Here is a 25,846-nt window from a genome sequence, read left to right as displayed (position 1 = left end):
TAGCTTAGTCACCTCCTTGTGCTTGACTCATCAAAGCTAGTTGTGGGCTATGAAACCAGCTATTGTGAGCTACTTCTGAAAAGCCTATGGTGGGCTACTTGAGGTGAGGTCATGGATGACTTCATGGTTTGCTTGATGGTTAAGTTAAGTCTGGTGCACACCGCTCAGCGCACCTGCTTCACCGCTAAGCTGCTCGTTTAGCAGCTTTTGACCGTGTTGATTGGGACGTGGTCTGGTGCTTGCTGATCTGGTCAGGAGTCTGGTTCTCCGCTGAGCTGCTTGGTTGTGCCAAGCTCATGTCTGACCGTGTCAAGCTGAATTTCTGACCGTGCCAGGTCTAGTCTGGTGCTAGGCTGAGCGGCTAAGCAGGTCCGCTCAGATGCCTGGTTCAACAGTTTGGTCTAGGTCAGGCTGGTGGCCAGGTCAAGCTGGTGTCCAAGTCAGCTCAGCGGGGCTTGGTCCACGCTTAGCTGCCTGGTTGAACATCTTGATTTTTGACTTCTTTTGCTTTGTTGACCCTGAGTCTTTCTTTCTTCTTTTCTTCATTCTAAATCCTATAAAATACATAAAAAAGAAATACACATACAAATATACAAGATTGTGATATTTTATACAAAAAGTATTATATTAAGTTGGTTTTTCTCAATTATGCTTAAGATAAGTGTCATAAAAGTGTAGAAATTTTAGGTATGTTTGGCACTTATCAGATTTGCAAGTGTAAAGGCGGTAACCTTTATCCTGAAAACTATTCCTAAATTAGATTTCAATTATTTTTTTACAATTTTCATAATTATTCTTGTCAATTGTTCAATTGTTCTAATTTTACTTTTAATTCCTATTTGAGTTAAAGATAAATTAATTGTTATAACTAAAGGAATTTTTCAGTCCTCGTGGGATCAATATTTTATTACTTGACGACATAATCGTGTACTTGCGATTTGCCCTATCAGTCAACCTGACCGGGAGATCGGCGTTTGACCCTTTCTTCTGAGCGGGAGGACCCTGTTGATGTCGAGGTGTAGATAGTTAGGCCTGTTGGACTGAAGCCCACTACGAAGGGGAAATATCCGGCTACCCGAACTAAACAGATACTCTCGATCTTCCGGTTCCTCGGGTGGTGGAGCAAAACCTCTTAAGTCCTTTTGTAAGAGAGGTTCTGGATGGGATCGCCATGCCCGACTTGCTAAAGCAATTGTGGATGTCTTCTCTCCTTTCAGCTTCAATGGCCAAATACTCCAACGAGGAGGAGATCCTCCTTAGTCGGGTAGAGAGCAGTGTTCTAACCATTCTTTAGGAACAACGTTCTTCCGACTTGTAGAGTTTAAAAGAAGCTCATGCAATGGAGCTGAAGAATGCAGAAGCTCAGGCTATGGCGGCTAGTGAGCAGTTCTCGGTGATGTCTCACCAGCAAGAGTGTGCCCTTCAGGCGACCCTGGAGTATCATGAAAATCTGATTGTGGTGGTTTCTCGGTTTGATGAGGCAAATCTGGAGATCCAACATCTAAGGGAAAAGCTGGAGCAATCGGAAGATAGAGGGCAGGCCGCCCAAGGGGAAGCCAATTGTCTTGTGGAGGAGCTTTCTGCTTCACAAACTAGGGCAGTGGTGCTCGATGGGGAGAAGGATATTCTTACCCAGCACAAGGCTAACCAAATCGTTGAACTATACGAGATGGCTAGCTTGGCGAATGAAGTTGCTCATCTATCCTGGGACAATGCTACGAACCAAGTCCGTCTAGTACACTCTGACAAGGATTTCTCCTAGATGTACATTCAGGCTCTCATCGTTGATGCATAATTAGTGTTAGAGGAACCGGGTGGTACTGTTAAGTTGTCGGTTCCGGGTAGGAGGAGGTAGTGTAGGATAGATTTATTTTTTGCAAGACATTGTAATCAATTGTTATTATAATGAAGTGTTTTTATTCAACTATCCACCTTTTTCCTTTGTGCTATTCGTTCGGTCATATTCAAAAATAACTTAACCTTAATATGAATGAGGTAACCTTAGCCGGGAATAGCCCATCGATTCCGAACATAAACAACATAAATTTGATCAGAAATTGCAGCAACAAGTGACTTTAATCTTTCCTTGAATTTTAAACAAGGTAACCTTGGTTGGCATTAGTTATAGCACAAATATTTTAACTCAGGTCTGAACCAGCTGAACTATTATGGAAGTTACTTAAATGACTTAGAACCTTGTGACCGACCTTAACCTTCTAACCATAATTTGAAACATAGCACAATATTGGCCGGAGTTAGTGTTATGTGACTTGCCATTTTAGTGCTAGTTGAAACTAGAATCTGCATAAGGTAAGCCTGGTCGGAAGGAACTTGGTGCGGCTTGAACTTTGAAGCATAATGTCCGGAACAACTAGAACGATGGGTCTTACTCAAGTTAACCATGGAGGTCCGAAATCTGAATAGAAACAATAAAGGGATTACCCATGCTCGGACGTAGTTATTCAATCACTTTAAACTTGAGTCGAGGTAGGTTGAATATTTTGAACATGAAACCGAATGAGGGGGACATTCGTCCATGCCTTCGAGGGGTGTTGATATTGGACCACCGGTCCATATGGACAAGGTCCACCCTTGGTGATTTATTAAACCGTCGTCAAAAGGGGACATGGTATGCACCTTGAGGGATATTGATATTGGACCACCAGTAAAGGGGGACAAGGTCCACCCCTTGAGTAATTTATTAAACTGATGTCAAAGGGGGACATGGTCCACACCTTGAGCGGTGTTGATATTGGACCACCGATCAAAGGGGACAAGGTCCACGCCCTGGGTGATTTATTATACCACCGTCAAAGGGGACATGATCTGCACCTTGAGGGGTGTTGATCTTGGACCACTGGTTAAGGGGGACAAGGTCCGCACCTTTGCTGACTTATTAAAGCGCCATCAAAGGGGACATGGTTCGCACCTTGAGGGTATTGATAATGGACTGCATTCCTGCGATAATGACATGAAATGAATAATATCTCGTTATCATATACATATTTGTACTACAAAGGGTTGTCTGACCATGAAAGGGGTCGACATTACATTTTCAAGCATAAAAAACTCAAAGGTTTGTGACATTCCTTGTCTAGGGGACTTCTTTCCCAGCCTGGTCTTCCAACTTATAGACGCATTTGCTGGTCTTGTTTACCACTTGGTAGGGCCCTTCCTAGTTGGGTGCTAGCTTCCTCTTTACTCGACCAATGAGTTATATTTCTTCGCCATCCTCCTGTTGACGGCCGCTTCTCTTATGCGGGCTCAATCTCTCCATTCTCAATCTAGTCCAGGTTGTGCCTAATCAATGTTGGATTGGCCTCCTCATTAAAGTGCAAAATTCTCCATGTAGGTTCTCCTATTTCCACCCGGATTATGGCCTCAGCACCAGACGTGAGATTGAAAGGGGACTCAACGGTTGTGGAATGTGGAGTTGTTTGGTATGCCTAAAGTACATGATGAAGTTGGTCGGGCCAAGTTATCTTAGCTTCGTCTAGCCTTTTCTTGATTCCCCTTAGAATAACCTTGTTGGTTATCTCTACTTGCCCGTTTGTTTGAGGGTGCTCGACAAATGTGAAGTGTTGCTTGATACGTAAACCAGACAACAATTCTTGAAACTTCTGGTCAGAAAATTTGGTACCATTATCTGTCACAACTGCAGCTGGAATGTCGGACCGGTTAATGATATTTCTCTAAGTGAATTTTTGGATGTTGGCCACTTTAATGGTGGACAAGGCCTCGGCCTCAATCCACATGGTGAAATAATCCATAGCCACTATCAAAAACTTCAATTGGTCGTTTGCTTGAGGAAAGGATCACATAATATCCATGTCCCACCTACAGAATGGTCAGGGGGGGCAGTTTGGTAGTTAACTCATTGGGTGGGGCCTTATGGAAATCGGTGAACAACTGGGATCAGATATATTTCTTGGTTAGATGACATATATCTTTCTCCATGGTCGGCCAGAAATGGCCAGATCATAAGAATTTTTTTGCTAGGGAAGTTGCATCGAGGTGGTGTCCACAACTTCCCTCATGGACTTCTTTGAGGACATATGTTGCGATATCGGGGCCAAGACATTTGAGGAGCGGAGTAGAAAAGCCTTGACGATATACTGATCCCTGGGCCAAGGTATAGCATGAGAACATCGGAGGAATCATTTCCTTTCTTCCTAATAGGTAGGCAAAATATTGTGCAGAAGGAACTTGATGAAAGGGCACGTCCAATCATATGGGATAGAAATTTGTTCGATGGCCATGACACTGGGTCTTAGGATAGTTCCCTAGATGACGGACCAGTTGCTTCTCAGGCTCTTAGTGCTAGCCAGCTTAGATAAGATATCTACCTGTGCATTCTATTCTCTCGGAACATGCTTGCTGGTTACTTCTTTGAACTTAGCCATCAGTTCCTTCACCTTTGCCATGTGTTTGTGCAATAGTATGTCTTTGGTTTGGTAAGCATTAGTTACCTATGAGACCGCCAACTAGGAATAACTACATGTAGCAATTTTTTCAGCCCCGACCTCCTTTGCTAATTGTAGTCTCGCTATGCAGGCTTCATATAGTGTCTGGTTGTTGGAGGTCGGGAAAGTGAAATCCAGAGTGTGCTTAATGGTCATCCCGTGGCCATTGTCCAATAATATTACGACCCCGCTTCCTTTGGGGTTGGAAGATCCATTGACAAAGATCCTCCAAGTCTGTTCTGGATTGTTCGGTTGTATGGTCAACTCGACAATAAAGTCTAAAAAGACTTGAATCTTAATAGATGTTCGGGGTTCATACCGAATATCAAACTGTGAGAGTTCAATGGAGCATGTTATGATTGGACCAGCCAACTCCAGTTTGTGCAAGATCTATCTGATGGGTTAGTTAGTTCTAACCACTATCGGGTGAGACTGAAAAATATTGTCGTAACCACCTAGTCTCTATTAGGAGGTGTAGGCTACTTTCTCCAATCACTGATATCTAATTCCTAGACCTATTAGTGCCTTGCCCATAAATTATATCGGGCTTTGACCTTATTTAGTCTCACGGATGAAAGCGACAACCACAACTTCGTCAACCAGTGCAAGGTAGACACATAACAGCTCATCGAGTGTTGGTTTGGTCAGCACTGGTGAGGCGACCATGTATTGTTTGAATGTTTGAAAAGCTTTTTCACAATCAACTAACCATTTAATGTTTTTGCTATTCTTTAGCAACTAGAATAAGGGGAGATAATGTTTGGTGGCTGATGGGAGGAATCTGGAAAAACCAGCTAACCATCCATTCAACTGTTGGACCTCTTTTACTAAACGATGGCTTCTCATGTCGATGACCGCCTAACATTTGGTGGAACTAGTCTCTATTCCCCAGATGGTCAATAGAAATTCGAGGAATTTTCCGGCTTCAACGCCGAATGTGCACATCTCTAGATTGAGTCTCATATTATACTTGCAGATTTATCGATAAATGTTTTATAAAATGGAGACATGATCTTCTGGCGGAAGACTTTTGGTGATCATGTCATCCATATATACCTCAATATGTCTGCTAATCTGTCCCCCGAATACCTTGTTCATCGTTCTTTGATACGTTGCTCCAACATTCTTTAGGCCAAAGGGCATGACCGTATAACAATAAGCTACCCGATCAGTAATAAAGGCGGTCTTCTCCTAGTCTGGTGGATACATCGAGATCTGGTTGTAGCTCGTGTAACCATCCATAAAGGATAAGTATTGATAGCCCGAGGATTTATCCACCAAATGATCGATGTTGGGAAGGGGATATGTGTCTTTTGGGCACACCTTGTTCAGGTCTGTGTAATCTACACACATCCGCCATTTCCCAGAAGGTTTATTGACCAATACCACATTTGACAACCATGTGTTGTAGGTGATTTCTTGGATGAAACCAACATCCAAAAGTTTGGTTGTTTTCTGAGCAACCTCAGTTGTTTTCAGCTCCCATTTTCCTTCGTTTCTGAACAACCGATTTTGCCCATGGGTTGGTCGTGAGTCTGTGACATATTATGGAAGGGTTAGTTCTAGGCGTGTGAGTTGCGGATCAAGCAAAAAGGTCTTTGTTGGCTTTTAAACACTCTATAAGCTTCACCCTATGAGCTTCTAGCATGGTGTTGCCCACATATACCAGGTTGGTTTCTAGCGATCCCAGCTGCAAGGAGGTTTTCTCCCCCTCCAGCTGTGGGAAGAATTCTCCCTTATCAGCCTGGACATCCAACTCTACTAGGTGCACTCCTTGCATTCTTTTCACCAGGGGTGGATTTCTTCTTTCTATACGAATGGGTGAAGACTCACTTGGTAGAAACTTTAGGCGTTGAGCTGATCTCCTCGAACTGCACACACCAAGAGATCAGAAAAAATAAACTTCATGCACATATGCGATGCAGAGACTACTATTTCAAGGTGGTTGAGCATTAGACGACTGAGAATGGCGTTGTAGGCCGATTGGCAATCAATGACCAATAATTTGATCTAGATTGTTCTGCCTAGGGGTTGCTCACCAATCGTCAACCAAACATCCATCTAGCCTTGTGGAGTTATAGCTTGACCGGTGAATCCTACTAACTGTCCATCATAAGGTAGTAGGTAATGGTGTCTCAGTTCCATCCTTGTGAATAGATCTTGAAACATGATATCCGCTGAACTGCCTTGGTCGACAAGGAGTCTGCCGACCTTCTTGTTGTTTAATTTTGTTGTGACGACCAAGGGATCATCATGCTCTCGGACGACACCTTCATAGTCATGGTCGTCGAATGTGATGGGATGAGAATTTCAGCTAACATGTTGCGGGCAGACATTTCTTGCAGCCACTTGAATGACATCTCACACATATTGTTTTTGGGTCGACCTAGAAGTGACGCCCATGGAAAATCCTCCAAAAATGGTGTTGATGTTAACCAAGGCCCTCTACTTGTGGTTGTTTGGGTGATACCTATCTGGCCGAGATGTCTGGCTAAACGGGATGGAATAGGAATGAAGAACCTTGATTGATTAAGAAGGAAACACAATATCTGAGAAATGGGAATCAAAATTCGTGAACTTGAGAGAGAGTTTGAGTGAATGAGATTGAAAATTTTGGAGTTTAAATGGTTGACTAATTGCTATATAATAACTTAAACGATTATGACTATCATAATCAATTTAAGCATAGGAAAATTGTAGATTTTTTACTAGTTAATTGTAGAGACTTGTATGCCTAGTTAATTGATTAGGTATGGAAACGTTTTTTCAACAATGGAAGAGATACAATTATTAATTCATTATGGACCAATTAATGTTGCTTTTTCCAATCTTCACAAATTATACTGTAAATAATTATCATTCAATCATTTAAACAATAAAGGATTTTATATAAAATACATAAGAAACACATAATAAGAAACATTCAAAGACAATTAATATATACAATCACATGAATTAGAAGGATAAAAATATAGTGGAGGCCTAAAAGAAAATAAGCCACATGATTTTCTTAAAAAATTCATAGTTTTCCTCTTATAAATATGAAGCTATCCCTAATAAGGGGTGTTAGTATAGATGGCAAACATAGAGGGGGAAGATCGGTAAATTAGTTTTTTTTTTGCATATTTTTGTTTCTCTTGAAATTATAGATTATGCAACGAAATACTTAAAAACAAAAATCAAATGTAGTAGAAATAAAAGTGCAGGGTATGAGAAAATCACATCAGTATGTATCCTGGTTCACTTGCAACCAAGAAGACTATGTCCATCCTTCTTGAAATCAGAAGACATTTTCACTATACGTTGAGTTCAAAATTTACAAATCTCACCATGATTTTCTCAAGTTTCTCACTCAAATCCCGAAACAAAGAAGAACACTACTTCATTTGTTTTTACACTTTGCCTCCACTACACCCTATGATGATTCCATTTACAATGGCTTAAGGATTACTAATACCTACTCTCTTTGTATAAGAATCTTTGTAATACAATTACAATTAATATAACACAATGCTCTAAGTTTTTAAGACTTTATGAAAATGTAGAAAAAGAGTTTTTTGAAAAACTTAAGTAACTTGAATGTATGATATGAAAGTGTGATTCAAGTTGATAGAAATTAGATATAAAAGTTATTATTTTGCTTCATAACATTAGGATAGATTACATAAGAGTTTCAAGTCCTCATGCCTTTTATAGGAGGTAGGAATCGTTTGGAGTGACAATGGTTCATTTTGGAAGAAGTTGTTTCACTTTGAAATTTAAAATTGTTGCAAAAGTAGTGGGTAATGAGTTACTCACACGTGATGATCGATTGCTCAAACTTTATGCGTAGTGAGGTGATCAGATATTTGATTGGTTAATCGATTATTTTCCCTGAATTTTGTTTGGTGACCTATTACTCTGTTCCAAGTAACCTCTTACTCAATTTTCTATAAGTTTATTTTAAAACTTTTGAAACTCATTTTCATTCTATTTTAAGTTTACCGTTTTTGAAAATGATTCCTAAGGGCATTGATATATAGACATCATAGACTTATGAAAGAAGAACTTAACTTAAAAAGTAATGAAATTCTTATCTAGTTGAGTACTTGTTTTCCATACATCAAGTCTTCAATTCTTTTTCAAAATCTCTCCCTTTTTGGTATGACAAACCAATATCATCTGACAATGATTTTCTTGATTTCAAAAGTTTTGTACTCTTGTTTGCCATCTTATCTTACAATTGGCTTAGGTTGGGTAATTTATTCCTTAGATCCTATACTTCAAGATGGCCTCAAAATCCTTGTTGGAAGAATGTTCCAACATTAATCATCCTCCAAGTTTTGTTGGAGAGTGTTACAATTTTTGGAAGATTTGCATAAGAATCTTTATAAAGTCTCAGGATCTTGATATATGGGATGTTATTGAAGAAAGTCCATATACTCCTTATGTAGTGATTAATGGTGTGAAGGAACCTAAACCGAAAACAATATGGAATGACGATGATAAAAAGAAATTCCAATACGACCTAAAGGCCAAAAATATACTTACCTCAGCCTTAGGCATAAATGAGTTCTTTAGGGTATGTAATTAAAAATAACGAAGAAGATGTGTGATACTCTAGAGACAAATCATGAAGAAACCGAAGAGTGATCCAGACTAAATACTATATCTCAATAGTACGAAATGTTTAGAATAAAACTTGGAGAGAAAATCATTGATCTTCAGAAAAGGTTCACCCACCTTAAAGTACCAACCACCTAATTGCCCTAGGAAAAGTCCTATCAAACAGTTTTATCAACCTTAAACGATGAAGACACCAATATCATCAAAAAGAAGTAAAAGGATGAAGACCTTGAAGACTTAGAAGAAAGCTACTCAAGATCAAGATTTATTAGACTTCTAAGTTAGATACTTCTATCTCAAAAATCTCTTACTTAAGTATAACCAAATTCTCATAGAAAAACCTTTTTGAAAATATATTTTAACTTGGTCTGAAATGAACTTAAATTTTCAAAAAACTGAGTAACAAGTTACTCGATCTAAGTAATGAGTTACTATGATAGAGTATCTGATTTCTCAAATTGAGTAATAGGTTACAAAGCAAATTTAATCATAGTAACTAATTATTCATGAGAGTAATCGATTACACTTTTAGACAGAAACTTGGAGTAATCGATTGCCCAATATAGTAATCGATTAGAGAGAGTTATTGCAGCAGTTTTTCAATTTCAAACTTAAACAACTTCTCCTAAAATGAACGGGTGCTACTCCAATCGTATTCTACCTTCATGTATGAGTTATGGTTGGTTGGAAGCCTATTTAAGGTCCCCTTAGCATTCAAATTCGTACACAACTTTTACAGACATCTTTCAAAACAACTTTCATAGAATCTCTTATGCTTTTGCATACAACTTGTTTGAAAACTTTCTAAATTCTGAAAGACTGTTTTTCAAGTGTTTCTTTTAAGGTTTTTACTCTGAAATAGTTGAGCATTTATGCTACACTTAGTGATTGACTTCTAGGGATTGCTAGTTCAAATTGTCATATATATTAAGCAATCTTAGCCCTAGAAATCATTCTTCAAAGTTGTATTCAATTTTCTGTGTATTTTCACCAGAGGGTGTGGTAAAAGAGAAATAGATTTTTTAGAAGTAGTGTTCTTCTTAAAAGAGAGTTTGTGGTGAGTGTAATTAAGAGACAAATTCTCAAGGTGAGATTTTTAAAAGAATGATATATCATCAAAAGTAAAATCTATTGTGGTTACAAGAGGACTAGACATAACCTTTGATGGACAGGAAGGTGAGCCAATATAAATTTAGGTGCCTCTTTTCTTTCCTTACTCTTTACTTATACTACATTTGATTTCTAAAAACTTAATATTTTCTACAGCATTTCTACTCTAACTTTTTAAGTTGAAAAAATCCGTCATCAGTGTAGAATATTAATTCACTCCTCTCATAGTTTATCATATTATCTTAGAGAAAATACATCTTATATCTATGTGTTTGGTCCTAGAATGCAGCACTAGAGATTAATAGCAATAGTATTATCACAGTGTAAGGGAATGCATCCTAAGTCTAGACTATAGTCACATAATTGTTGTTTGAGTCATAACACTTGAGCACAATGCAATATTTACTTGCTTTTTGGATTACAAAGAGATTAGGGCATTTCCTAGAATGTGACAAGTTCCACTTGTAAGTATAAGATAACAAACTAAGAGATAAGGTGAATTAGTTTATGGACAACAATATGAGAGGTGTTACACTATTGGTGGCAGCTTGAGGTGAGTTTGCCATTATTGCAATATTGAAAGTGGATCAAGTGTGAGTCAATCAAATTTTGAATATTGCTTTTAAATTGATCACACTCTTTCATAAGATGGCCAATTGCCTCTGCATGATATTCATAATGAGCGTTTGGGTTGAGTCCTTGCGGCAACAATTCAGAACAAGACATGGGAATTGATTCATGCAAAAGTTCTTCTTCCATTTTTAGGACTACCCATCTCTAAAATTAATAAGGGTACGATGTAATGGTTATGAAAAATAAGGCATTTGTGGTTGGTTGAGGATCTCAGTGAATAGGGTTTCTTTCTCCATATCTTCATTTACATCATCACTTTGAATTACCCTTTTGATTGAGTCATTCTCAATCATGCCACACCCAAGACAGTTCTCAATTCTTTCTCCTATGGCTATCAAATGATGGAAATCTGATAAGATATTTCCAATCATAGATCAAAGAAATTAGGTTGGAGGATATTGATAAACATTGAAGCACTTTCTTCATTAGACAGCTTGAGCTTCATGTGAACGACTAATCCTATCCATCTTTGGGCATACTCCATGAAGGTCTCATTATTTCTTTTGGACATCTTCTTGAGTAGCATCCTATCGGGAGATAGATCAATATTGTACATGTATTGCTTAATGAAAACATCTTATATGAGAATGTTTCAGACACATGTACCAAGTGATGGCAATTCCAGTAAGGCTCTCTTGGAAGACATAGATTAGCAAATTGTCATCCTGGATATAATGAGTCATTTTCCTAGCATACATAGTGAGGTGATCGTTCAGAAAATATATTCCTTCATATTTGTTAAACTTGGGCATCTTGAACTTTGGTGGCATCACCAAATCTGGGACCAAACACATGTTTACAATGTCCTTCAGACCATAGGAATTTGCATCTTCGATGGCTTTGGTTCTTTCTTCGATAGCCTTTATTTTCTCCAATTCTTGAGAACACATAGCATTAGATGGAGCAGAGGAATGGTAGGGATAATCTCGGATAATTGAGGCTTCCATATGAAGAGAAGATTGAAATCCAATTGATGAGGTTGGTATGTCAGCATGGGCAACAAGTTTGTCCTATATAGTCTCGATTGCACGAGAGTATTTCATGACAACAAGATTTTTTCCTCTTTCTTAAGTTACTTGAGTCGAGTCCTTTAAAACCAATTTTTTAATACATGAGCACTCTAGGTAGTGTATGTAAGATGATTTATATTTGTGCATGAATGAATGGAACGAAATGCTTGGATGCATGAACAATGCACGCATATGCTTTTTTGAGTGAATGTGAACGAGGAAGTGAATTATTTTGGCTTTTATATGAACTACATCGTTCAAATAATAAATCTTTTTTTTTTGGAAGGCAAATTTTAGATTAATTCTTTTTCATTGAGAAATGTTGGTATTGTAAGACACCTCATCCCACACGTGAGTACTATGAGGCATACCCCAATAGTTTCTTATGTGTTCGTAACAATCTTAGACAAAACACAAGGCCTCAGACCAAGATTGCATCTAGATCGTTTCTTAGCATTGCCCAATAAACATCTTTACTTGCATTTGGTATCTTGGGAGCATACACCCACAAGTCGTTTATAGTTGATGACAATTTCAGAGGAAACACAAGGTTTCAGACCTAGATTGCATTTAGTAAGTGCAAGATGTTTTTACTCCTTCAAGTTACTTTGGATATCAAGATATTGCCATAACACTGAGAACTGATGGACGTGTCTTTCCCAAAATCTCTGTAAGAAAAAAGAACTTGATCACTAAAGATGAAATGTTTTATACATCAATGAACGATATGTGCGACTTATGAGATGCAAATTGTTTATGCATATGATGCATGGGAAATACAAACATATTTTCTTTATTTTAATTAATTAAAGCATGTGAAGTGTATGAACTGTTTATTTTACTTCCTTTTAAATACTTTATGATGGTGTATGAAATGCAACAAACGGTATGCTATTGCATGAAATGTAATGTTTGAATGATTTTTTTTGCTTTCTGTATACACATATGAATGAATATGTAGGTAATGATGAATTCATAAATGATATGTATTTTTTTGATATGATCTGGTTGATCATATGAATGGAGGACGAGTGATGTATCTTTTGTTTCTAGATGAATGTATGTATAAAGGATGAATATTTGAATATTTGTTTTTGGATGACTAGATGTATGAATGGGTGAATGGTATGCATTTAAATGATGTGTACTAATATTAATGCCTTTCATATGCTCCTAGTGTGAGATAAATCATTTTTGAGGGAAATATAGTCTTAGTTATAGTATAATAAAATGTCATGGTGAATTTGATATCTTTTATATTGTTAAGGTCACCTCATAATTAAACAATATAACTTCGAGCTTATGATCAACAATTCATCCCTAGGGCATTGAACCCATTGAAGGGTATGAAAATTATCCGTAGGGCATTGAACTCATGGAAGGAAATGAGAATTATCTCTAGGGTGCTAAGCCAATTATATGGAATGAGAATTATCCCTAGGGCGTTGAGCCCGTCATAGAGTATGAAAATTGTCCCTAGGGCGTTGAGCTCATCGAAGGGAGTGAAAATTATCCCTAGGGCGTTGAGTCCATCGAATGGAAAGAAAATTATTCCTAGGGTGTTAAGTCCATCAAAGAGAGAAAGAGAATGATCCCTAGGCATTGAGCCCAACGAATGGAAATTTATGATTTAGCTGGCCTTGTGCCATAAGGACATCAAAGTGCAATGGCATCCTCATAACACTAAGGCATGAGCACTTTTTTATGGGGACAAAAGTCTCAATTTATTAATTGTGATGGACAAAATTCATGTTATGCTTTCCATGTCTTAAATAAGGTACACTTACAAGGTTTTGGATAGTCTAAAATCTAAAACCCTATGGTGGGGGGCTATGTCTTGTTTAGAGTGGACTTGATAAAAACTCTAGACTTCTAGGTCACCAAAATGCATCCAATCTTGAAAGAAAGGAAACCTAAATATCGTAGGTTAGGAACGAAAGGAGATCAACCCCCTAAGTGCCTAACTCACAATTCTGGTAACAATTTGGATGGTTCATCCTACTTATATCAGCGAGACAATGTTTGACAAAAGGTAAAGCAAATGTCCTGTCTATAACTTAATGTGTTGATGCTAAAGTTGGTGTGTGAATTATTTTAGGATATTCTAAAACTTCAAAAGGATTTAGAATAAATAGAAAAAGAAATTCTAAAACATCAAGAAAAAGTAATGAGAGGCAATGGATTCAACATATTAATTGCCCAACTGAACTTGTTTCAAGACTCAAATGTTTCCTTGCATTAAATGATTCTTCATTTGAGACTCAATATAACATATTGCCATAATGATAATCCTAAACATATACTTAGTTAAACATATACTTGGTTAAAGGTTTTTGGAGCTTCTCAGAAGATCGATAAGTTGACTATATAAGAAGACTACTTCTGAAGATTGAAACCAATAAAAAAATAGTAAACACAAGAGAAAAGAATGTTGAACTTAAATGTATATTTTGAATATCTTTGTATATAAGCTATCTAAGGAAAAGAAAAGGAAAATACTAAATTACTATCTACTTCTTAGGATAATCTATATACTTGAGTTACAGACAAGCTTATCTTAACTTTTTCATACCTCATCCATGGTGACTTGTAAAGGGCCATATTAGAATTCTCTAATTGAGACTTAGAGCTTAAAGATACATGATATTGAAATAATACTTAATTAAGTTTTAGACCTTGAAAAGGATTGGTATCTGAAAGAATAGTTAGTGTGTTAGAGCCTAGAGAAGATTTTTAGTTGAGTAATAATTGTTTGGAGAAGTGTTGAATATTTTGATTATTTGAGAAATAGTGATAAATCATTTCGGGAGAAGGACTAAGCGTAGTTCTTGTAGTGAACCAGGATAAAATTACTTTGTGTTCTATTATTTACATTTTACTATTTTGGCTTATATTAATTGTAGGGCATTGAACTTCCTAAATGTTAACTTTTCAAAACAATTTTAATATTATGCTAAATATATAATTTCTTATGAAATTTATTTTGATAAAAGGAATAATTTCAAAATCTTAACAAACACAATTCAACTCATTTCTTATATTTGCTTGTGCCACCTTTATATTGGGCGCAATTAGTACATGTCATCTAAATAAAATATTTATTGGATTACAAGGTAAGTCCACACATAGGATATTCAAATATTTTCTTATAAAGAAGAATATATCCTCATATATGGGTTTGTTAAAGATATTATTCGATTGATAGTAATTAAGTATCTAAAAATTCAATATCAATTATATTGTTTTGCATGTAATTCCTAATGAAATGATGTTTAATCTCTATGTGTTTTGCTCTAGAATTCAAAATTGAACTTTGAGTCAAATATATCACAACAATATTTCACATAAGAAAGGAATACTGATAAGGGTTCAAATGTAGTATTTTTCATAAACTTTGCACTTATTTTGATTTATCATGATTAAAATCTAACTTATAACACACTTTTTAGATAAAATTCACTTGTTTAAATAATATAATTTTTGATCACCTCGTGTCCAAGTCCCTCTAATTTTGTAGGAAAATTGTTGAAAATAATTGTTTTTAAGATGGCCAAGAAATCAAGTCAAAACTCAAGCAAAAGCCCGAAAAGAATTGCTCAAAACATATAAGCTAAGCATGGCATGTTGTGTGCTTAGTTTGTAGTCAAAAAGATTATTTAGGCTTGAAGAAATATAGCTTACTTCACAATGAAGAAACCTAAGCTAAGCGAGCCAAGCAACTTGCAAAATCAAAAGCTTACTTTACTTTGAAGAAATCATGGGAAAAGGTACCAAGCAACCAACCAAAATTAGCCCAAGAATTATTGAAGAAAGGTTGCTTCAACTTGAAGAAAGGAGGTTTCCTCCTATTGAAGAAAGCTTGGCCAAACGCTTAGCACACATGGCTAGGTGCTTACGCCTAGGCCAACTTGGCCAAGACTTCACCATGAAGAAATCCTCTAAACCACCAAGCAATTTGTTAAGCCTTGACTTGAAGACCAAGTATATGACATCATGCATGACACAAGCCATGAAAAGCCAAGTAGGAGGTGCAACATGCATGTAGCCTAGCCCACCATAGGTTGTCTAGCCTAGGTCTGGCCATGGCAGGGTCAGAGCAGGCCAGACCACGGCTAAAGCAGGCCGACCATGTTGGACGTTGGGCGCCCCTGTTTAGATGCTGGGTGCATAGATGCTTGGCCAGGACGGCCAGGTAGGCCAAACTTGGCCAGATTTTTTATATTTGGTGCACCAAAAGGCAGCAGGTAAGCCCCTCAAGCTGGCAGCTTAGCTCAGCATGATCCAGCAGCTTGCAAATAACTTAAACATAAAGCAAAAAGTCCAGCCAAGTCTAGACAGCATAGCCCACCATAGCTCACCATGCCAAAAGGCTAATAAGCATGACAAAGCAAGGCTATGCATAGGCTAAATGTGGCAAGCAGCTATGCAGCAACTTATGGCACATGGAACAAATCCAACAAAGGGTTTTTCCTCATTTTTCACATCCAATATGAAGAGCAAAGTGGTAGCCACTATTCCTATAAATAGGAGGCTTTGTTGCACCATTAAAAAAACCATACACATCATTTTTTCATCACTTTTCACATAATTGTAAATATTTTGTAAAATTTTCTTCTTCTTTCCATTTCGGTTATCTCTCTTTTTAGAGTGTTCTTAGGCTTTTAAAAAGTTGCTCAAGCAGGCAGCTGAGTTGTGCCACATATGCGCCTTGCGGTGTGCACCCAACAAATTGGTCAAGTTGACTTAGCCACCAAGCAACCTTGACATTATGCATGACCTCACTCCAAGTAGCCTCCATAGGCTTTTCAAAGGTAGCTCATAATAGTTGGGTCAGTAGCTCACAACTAGCTTGGGTGAGTCAGCGTGAAGCAGGTGACTAAGCTGCTTGGTCATTACCAAACCCATGCTGAAGGGTTTCGTCAGCAGCTTGACAGTGGAAGAGAGAAGCTTGGCTGTTTGCAGAAAGACATTCATTCTCATTCATAAATTCACATTCTCACATACACTCCATTCCTCACACTTTCTCTAAACCGAATTCTTTTCTTCTTCTTGTAATTTTTTTGGACAACTTATGTTCAAGGCTAAATAAAGTTAATGGAGACTGAAGTAGGGTGTGACAACCTACTCCGACGAGTGGAATTTAACTATTATTTAGTGTATTATATAAGGTTTGAAAATCATCTTATCATTCTAGGACACTAGATGAAGGATTTAGAAATGACGTGTGGAATTAACCGAAAGTATAACACATAACTTGTAATATTTTCAAAATCATTTGAGTCAAGAAATAATTCTATTTTTCAAATCAATTTTACCCTCTTGAATTTGTAAATAGTCAGTTCTTTACTTCTTCATGTTTCTTGGTTCATAAAATCAAAAAAACAACTTTAAATGTTACTTTCTTACTTTTGATAAAATATACAAAGTATGAGTACATTTCTATTAGGCAATTCACTGTGGTTCGACATAACCTTATACCATACTACAATTGAATCTTGAAAGAGATGCAAGTGTAAAATAGTAAAGTGTTAACTTATAAATTTTATTTGTTTACAAAGAAAAAAATCTTGAATCAAAATACAATTTAATTCATAAATTGTATCTTTGTGAAAAATAAAAATACACAGTCATAATGAGTAATCTAACTACTACCTTTTATTTTCTGTCATTTTTATTTTTCCGCAACTAACATTTATTTTCTGTCATTTAAATTATGCAACTAACTATTTATTGTTTTATTTATTTATTCTTTACCAATTTTCCATAAGGAAGTAGTTCGGTTAATAAAGGAAAAGAAAAATAAATATCACTCATTATCATTTGTGTTAATTTACTAAATTTATATCATTATATCGGTATTAGAATTAATCCAATAAAGCTGAGATGATATGAAATTTTTAATAATTCAATAAAGCTAAGTTTTTTATTAAAGGAATATTCTTGAAACCATTATACTAACGTTAGAAATTATTCCAACAATACCGAGATAGCGAGCAAAGAATCAACTTGCCATTAAATAAACCAATTAGAACCTTGAATCAATAAGTAGCAATGAAAAACTCTTTCAACAAATACTACTTATAAAAATATCCCAATCTTCAAATTGATGTTTGATCCATAGAACTTGTTAGCAAGAGATCCATATTTAGTTTCTTTTGCTGATAAAACAATGGTACTATGATATTTTCTTCACCATAAGATCAGGTTTTTTCCATTGAAGTGACACCCTTCATTAGTACCTTTTCTTTCCATTCCGTCTCATATGACATCACGGAAAACAACTAACATGTAGTGAGCATAGATGCCTTTTATTTGTTTATATATTAATTTGTAATTAAATTAGTGTTTAAGTGTTTTAGTAATTAATGTAATTTGATAAATTTGGAAAGGATAAAATTAAGAGTAAATTACACTGACACCCCTTAAGTTTTAGTGAAATTACACAAACCACCCTCACTTTTCTAAACTTACACAAACCTCCCCTAATTTTATACTTTCATTACACTGACCACCCGTGTATAATAAATAAGTGTAATTTTTTAAACAAAAAATGTGATAAATGCAATTAAGTTAAACAAATGATATATTGTGTAGACAAATCTAAATAATATACAAATCAATATATCTTTATTATTTTTGGTTCGTTACACTACATTATAAGAGTGATTTAAACAATATTTCTTTATATTTGTTGATGCATTTTGTAACAAAAAAATAATAAAAATAATAAAGATACATTGATTTGTATATTATTTAGACTTGTCTACACAATATATCATGTTTTGTTTAACTTAATTGCATTTATCACATTTTTTGTTTAAAAAATTAAACTTATTTCTTATACATGGGTGCTCAGTGTAATGAAAGTACAAAACTAGGGGAGGTTTGTGTAAGTTTAGAAAAGTGAAGGATGGTTTGTATAATTTCACTAAAACTCAGGGGATATCAGTGTAATTTACTCTAAAATTAATGAATGATTTATTGAAAGCTCTTATTTCAAATCATGCAATATTCATTTTTTATAAGTTAAAAGTTTCATTCAGTTTTTGATCATCTAACAATTCTATTAATTTATTGTTTGACTCAAAAATTAGCATATACCTAAAAAGTTACAACATTGAGCTGAAGCTTTTATATTCTGTTTGAGCCTATTAGTTCTATTAATACACTTTCTAATTTATAATCTATTTCTTCCATTTCTTCTTTTATATCTTGTTTTAAAATTATTTGTTTTGCTTTATTTTCTTTTCGTCGTATGTATATGTTTAGTTTGTATATATGGCATAAATTATTATTTATAATTTGTGTACTTTTTGTGTCCTAATTTCTACTAAAATCATCATAATGTTTCCTATTTCCTTTTCTAAAGCTTTCATCGTATTAATACATGGTTTAGTTACTATTAATATTATATTCCTTATTCCCAGAATTTCTATAGTCTTCTCTAGACTACCATTTATATATTTTATTCCTCAAATTTTCAAAACATTTTTATTAATGTTTTTGGTAATTTTTTCTAATATTTCTTTTCTAAGATTCTTTGGTTCTTGTTCTATAATTTTCTTACTTTCTAATGAATTCTTTTATTTAACCCTTCCAAAGTATATTTAATAGTTTCTTCCTTTATATTATGTTGTATTAAACATCCTAATTGTTTCATCATATATATTTGTATATTTAGTTGATTAAAACTTACATCTCCATGTTCATCTACTATATAAAAGATGTTAAAATGCATAAATCATCTTCAAATATTGAAATAAATGAATCTTGTGATACATCTTTAGATTATAATGTAATACTTTGAGTTCTCTTCTATTGAATCCACTCAAAATTCTAAATTTCTTTTTACTTTTTAAACTACACACAAATAAGGCAAGGGTGCTTAGTGAGAATATGGTGATAGGTTCACAAATCTTAAAGACATACTCCTCACTTATGAGTAAAGTAAGATACATCTAAATCTAATGTATGCCGTACCACATTCTTTTTATATTAAGGGTATTTTATATCATAATTTTTTTATATTGAGAGTACTTTATATTATGATTTATAATATTCAATTTAAGGTAAGAGATATGATTAATATGTTTGTGGTGATTACCTATGATTATATGATTTTTTATAAAATTACAAAAATTTAAAAACAAAACAAAAAATTGGAAAAACTTCATACTAATAGTTATAACTTGTTTTGCGTTATAGATTTATAGATAGATATAAATAGTTTTAGATAAGAGTATAGAAATATATACACAGATAGATATTGTAGATTCAAAAGTTATATATAAATGAATATAAAATTATAGATATTCTTAGAATATTCCAGATTCTTTTTTTTAGAATCCAGATTCATTATTCTCATATTTCTTTTTCCCTCCTCCGGAAGTATATTTCCCCACATATACTTCCTTTATTCAGAATCCAGATTCATATATCATCCTTATACTTTTCACTATTTTTTCCAAACACACACCAAACCTAAAACCTAACTACTCCCTGTTATCTCACAAATCAAACAAACCCCAAACCCCAAACCCCAAACCTCACCAAAACCACTCTCCCTTCTCCCATTTCCCAGAATCAGATCTATAAAAAATGCAAAGCTCCTCTTTCACTCTCTCTCACAACCCTTCATTCTCTTTCCAAAACCCCAAACAAACACACTTTATTCCCTTCAATCCAATACGTTTCTCTTCCAATGCCGTTTCTTTTTCATCCTTTACTCGCCAATCCTGGCCTCTCCCACTTTCCTCCTCATTTAAATTCAGACCCCGCCCTTCTCTTGCCACATCCTTCCCCGACCCTTTCCAGCCTAGAGCCGTTTCCGTCCCCGAAAACGCCGAAAACTCCGAAGACGCCTCCAGTAGCTTAGTCAAGACCCTGCAGCTCGGCTCCTTGTTTGGACTATGGTATCTCTTTAACATATACTTTAATATCTATAACAAACAGGTAATTCGGTTATTCGGGTTTTCGATTATTGTGTAGTCCTGTTTTTGTAACTGATTTTTCGATGTAAATGTGGATTTAATAAAGATGTGGTGTTATTGGTTGCAGGTGTTGAAGGCAGCACATTTTCCTGTAACTGTTACTGCAGTTCAATTTGCTGTTGGGTCTGTTCTTGTGGCATTTATGTGGGGTTTTAATCTTTACAAGAGACCAAAGCTCAGTGGTGCTCAGGTAATTTGTTATAATTGATTTAGTCTTATGTTTGAGTGTATTTTTTCAAAAGTGATTTTTGGTTTGAATTGTTTAAAAAGTCACTTTTGTATACTGAAGTATAGAAGTGTAGATGAAGTTCTATGATTAGATTAAATATATTTGTTTGATAATTAGTTCTGCAAAGGTGGATTGAGGAAAATTTGTTTGAGTTTAAAATAGTTTTTTGAAATAAGCTTCTAAAAATAGCTAAGTCATATATTTTTTTTACTTTAATCATGTTTCCCAAATGTCAAATTAGCCGCGAAACATATTTTTCATGTGTAGAGATCTGAATCAAACAAGCTCAGTTTGTTTGGATTAGTCTATTTGTGTGTTCAAAATGGCTTATAATAGTGATTTTTGGAAGGAAGTAAATTGTTTATAACAAAGTAAGGATTTCTAAACATGCACATTTTGGTTATGTTCCGTGTTAATGATCTGTGTGATTTCTTGGCAGCTTGCAGCCATATTGCCTCTAGCTGTGGTGCATACATTAGGGAACCTTTTCACTAACATGAGTCTTGGAAAGGTGGCTGTGTCCTTCACTCACACAATCAAAGCCATGGAACCTTTCTTTTCAGTGATCCTTTCTGCAATGTTCATGGGAGAGGTTAGAATAATATATCATATTTTCCATGTAATGCTAATTTCTATACATACTTGTGGTTTAGTTGTTTTTGTCAATAAATTTGATGATGAATATCATTCTGGTTTGTTTCTCATAGTTGTTTGTGCCTGATCACTTAAGAAGGGTTTAGTTATTTAAGTATGGTTTTGAGCATATTTTGTTGATAAAAAATAGATTAAAATTTAACACGTCAAAGGCATCAGCATTGACATTTAATCTCAACTTTATTAGTAAATCCTTGCTTTGTTTTCTTACAGAGGCCTACACCATGGGTGGTTGGGTCTCTTGTTCCTATTGTTGGTGGAGTAGCGCTGGCATCCATTACTGAAGCCTCTTTCAATTGGTAAGATCTCCACTTCTTGCTCTTCCTGCTTTGATGTACAGAAAAGGTGACACGGCTTGATTTGAAACAAGAATATTTGATCATTCGAATTCTAATATTACTTGGTGAAATTGAATAGGGCTGGATTTTGGAGTGCAATGGCTTCCAACGTGACAAACCAATCTCGTAATGTTCTCAGCAAAAAGGTCATGGTTAAGAAAGAGGTAATATGATCTGTGAAGGTTCTGCATATAATGCATTATGGACATTAGTCTTTGGCTCTTTGCATTTCAGAAGCCATTTTATAAATATCTTATCTTGCATTTAAAAAAAAGCAGTTAGTAACAAGCATTTTGTTCTTCTCAGGATTCCATGGACAACATAACCCTATTCTCTATAATAACAGTAATGTCCTTCTTCTTGTTAGCACCTGCGGCTGTCTTCTTGGAGGGTGTAAAATTTACCCCTGCTTACCTGGAATCTGCTGTGAGTATCTTGATGTTAAAAATGGATAGGAGTGCTGTCATTGTATCACAATTAAAAGATAAAATTGTGTTGAGGTTTCTAATCTGTTGTTACATTAACTTTCTTGACAGGGTTTAAATGTTAGACAAGTGTACATCAGATCTCTTCTTGCTGCACTCTGTTTCCATGCCTATCAGCAAGTGAGCTTTCCACTTCTATGCATAATTATTCACATTTTATAATCAACAGTTTTAAATTTTTTGGTGGGGAGGGGGACACATCTGTGGTGCAATAATGGCCTAATGGAGGGTTGGACCTCCCATATCAACATCACAACCTACTTTTAAGCATTGTTTGCGAGTTAGTTTTTAGAGGGAACAAAGGGAATGAGAAGGATTGTGAACCTTCTCAGAAGTGTATTTCATGGTTGAGCCTTCCCTTTCCCTATACCCACTCCAAAAACTAATTTTTAAATAGACCCTTAGTGACTGGGGTCGATGCTAATTGAACTACTTGCTAATTGGCTGTTCAAGAGTGTTATAGTTGTAGTTCTTCAGCATTTTATCCTGCCACTGCTAAATTAAACATGTTTGTTGTTATTTATGATAAAAATTGTTTGATGGGAACAGTTCTTAACATAATATAACGATCTGTAAGGTATCTTCTAATGGGGCTACTGTGCTCATGGGTATGACCACTGTGGCATGAGCTATTTTATTTACTTGTATAGTTGTAGTCTACCTATGCCATGCCTGTTAGAAGGGAATTTCGTTTCTTGACTGTCTTTTGGAGAGTATGTCAGTCTTGACCCGTTGGAGTGAGCTTCATTCTTAAAATGATTTTGCATTTGTATTAATAATATTGTGAATGATGATGTGCTACAAGTACATGGCAATAAGCCAATAACCCTTACTTGGAAAAAAATCATAAAAGTTAAGATAAAATAATCTAAAGACTCAGAGATCTCATAAGATGCTGTGAAGTAATGTAAGATATAATTATGTTCATATGAAATATCATCTCAATATTCAAATATTCAAATATCCTCTAGATGTTCTCCAAGATATAATTTAAGATATATGAGGTATTCTCATAATTCTAAAATAGTGAAGCTGTGATGAACTATTATCTACTATATGAATGAAAATACACATATATATGCTTCTATATTCATTTTAACTTTTTATTAATAATTTTAAAATTGTCACCAAATACTCATTGTTTCATTATTGTCAAGGAAATAACAAAGTCCAAGTTATGAATAAGTAGCCATTGCTACTAACTAGAGCCTTATGCATAATGTCTTTAATTTTAAGCCTTACTGTATTTTCACATGGTTCACTTACTATAATTGTTTTCTTTGAATTGGAGCAGGTTTCTTATATGATATTGCAGAGGGTATCACCTGTTACACACTCAGTCGGAAATTGTGTGAAGCGGGTGGTGGTCATTGTGAGCTCTGTCATCTTCTTCAAAACAGCGGTCTCTCCTGTGAATGCTTTTGGTAAAATTGCTTCTTTCTGCTTCCAAATCGAAAACATTTCAAGATCTTTGTTTTGAAGTTTTATTATCCATAGTTCCATACCATATTCCTGTATCCATGTTACTGAGATTTTAGGTGTTCTTTTTCTACAGGGACTGCTATAGCTCTTACTGGTGTTTTCCTGTATTCAAGGGTGAAGAGAATTAAGTCAAAGCCAAAAACAGCTTAATTTTCAAGTGCAAAGTTTTGGTAGTAGCATAACAAAAGTCGAGTAGCTGCATTTCCCAGTTTCTTAGTAGGTCAGATAAGGGATTTGAGGATTACCTTTCTTGATCCCTTTTCCTTTTTTTTTATTCTTGTTTTTATCCGTTTTTTAAAAACTTATGGATTTAATTATTTGTCTTGGTAAGTGCCTATTGGTTCTGTTCCTTGAGAAATTTATTATCCATTGAATTTTGCAAAAATACCACATCTGGGTTTGTTATTAATGTACAAGATCATTTGCTTACACGAACATAGGTAATCATGGGTCGAGTTAGTAAATTCTATGCAAGTTCTTCTGCTTGGTGAGGTGGCTTTTGGTATTTGTCAGAATGATATAAGTCTGCCTAATATTTCAAGAACCAATCTGTGCATAAATTTCTTGTGTCGTTACATCTGGGTTTTGGTTGTCTGCTAAATTGTTGATTGGGATGTGGCTGCATAATGGTTTATGTACAAATTGTGCAGAATGTTTTCCTTACGAAATACCCATTGCCATTATCTATTAACTGTATAATAATTTTGTTCTTGTTTGGAAGTTGGATTTTGGAGGGGAAATAAGGAAACATGAAGGCTTGGGAGTCATTTCACAAGTATATTTCATGACTCCAAAACCTTCCGTTTCCATTCATTCCCCTTTAAAATCCAACTCTCAGTCTAACTCTTAGGAAATTTATCAAAGGAACCAAAAATCAAGATCCAACACAATGGTTGGATACCTTAGTTTTTAAGCTTCGGGTTGGATCTCTATTGTATGTGAAGAAAATACTTTCTTGCTAGAGGTAGAACCCACTTCTGTGATTTGTATGTCTCTAAGATCAGTTTTGAGTAGTTAATAGAAGGAGTTCATCTTTTTAATCAGACTCTCCGGACTCATTTTTAGTAATTAACCAAACCTCTATAGACTTGTTAAATATTGTTTGGTATTTAGCTTTTCCAGGCTATGCACAAGCATGATTTGTTAACCAAGTCTCTCTTTATACTCTCTAAACAAGTATTTTTATTTCCGACTTATCTAGACACCTATTTATTGAACAATTGGTTTTATAACAAATACAATCAGATGTTAATATTTCTCTATCAATCGGTGAGTGAATATTAATTTAAGCTCAGAAAGGTAAGCTACAGATTGGAGGGTAAATGAGAAGGAATAATGATTTAATGCTACATTGTATTCTGAACATGAACATTCAATGCTTGTATCTCGTGTTTAAGCATTTCTCAGTTTTTGGTCAATAATATTGAATGAAGTTTTTAATGTACTTCACTATTTATAGTCTTCAACATTAATGACCCATTAGAGATATCCTTGACGTTGGCTTCTTTAATCTGACTTTATTAAATATAATACAGTTGTTGGTTAGATCTCTAACGTAAGTTTTGAGTGCTTTGTCGATGTAGAACAACCTGAATTTGAGTCACATACTTGCTTTTCGGGTGTGGCAGAGCACATTTCCCTCATTAGATAATAACCATTGATTAAAGAAAGAAAAACACTTTGGATGTTATTGTTATATGGAGCTTTAGAGGTATGAATTTTTTATACACATAATATCTCTTAGAGAGTATATCCAAGATTGTTGACTTGGACAACACATTGTAATGTTTTCTTATTGAAAAGTTCACATACACTTGCATGTGCTAGTTCGCAGATAGGTGAGAAGC

At 35.2% G+C, this 25,846-nt stretch overlaps 1 protein-coding gene and 1 long non-coding RNA gene across 2 annotated transcripts; one reads left to right on the top strand and one right to left on the bottom strand.

Moving 5' to 3' along the window:
• Positions 20,285-24,411, top strand: LOC109343379 (phosphoenolpyruvate/phosphate translocator 1, chloroplastic-like). The gene is made up of 9 exons (XM_019581621.1): positions 20,285-20,773; positions 20,879-21,001; positions 21,480-21,632; positions 21,908-21,993; positions 22,112-22,196; positions 22,339-22,458; positions 22,569-22,637; positions 23,812-23,941; positions 24,073-24,411. The coding sequence occupies exons 1-9, from the start codon at positions 20,420-20,422 to the stop codon at positions 24,147-24,149; spliced, it is 1,197 nt and encodes a 398-aa protein (XP_019437166.1). The 5' UTR covers positions 20,285-20,419; the 3' UTR covers positions 24,150-24,411.
• On the bottom strand, positions 24,274-25,184 carry LOC109343380. The gene is made up of 3 exons (XR_002107205.1): positions 25,088-25,184; positions 24,844-24,926; positions 24,274-24,708 (listed from the first exon to the last, which is right to left on the bottom strand). It is a non-coding gene; the product is annotated as an uncharacterized LOC109343380 (long non-coding RNA).

Source organism: Lupinus angustifolius, chromosome LG03 (genome assembly GCF_001865875.1).
Source record: "Lupinus angustifolius cultivar Tanjil chromosome LG03, LupAngTanjil_v1.0, whole genome shotgun sequence".
Classification (NCBI taxonomy): domain Eukaryota; kingdom Viridiplantae; phylum Streptophyta; class Magnoliopsida; order Fabales; family Fabaceae; genus Lupinus; species Lupinus angustifolius.
Note: the sequence above shows the minus strand (reverse complement) of the source record. Positions and strands in the feature narration are given on the sequence as shown.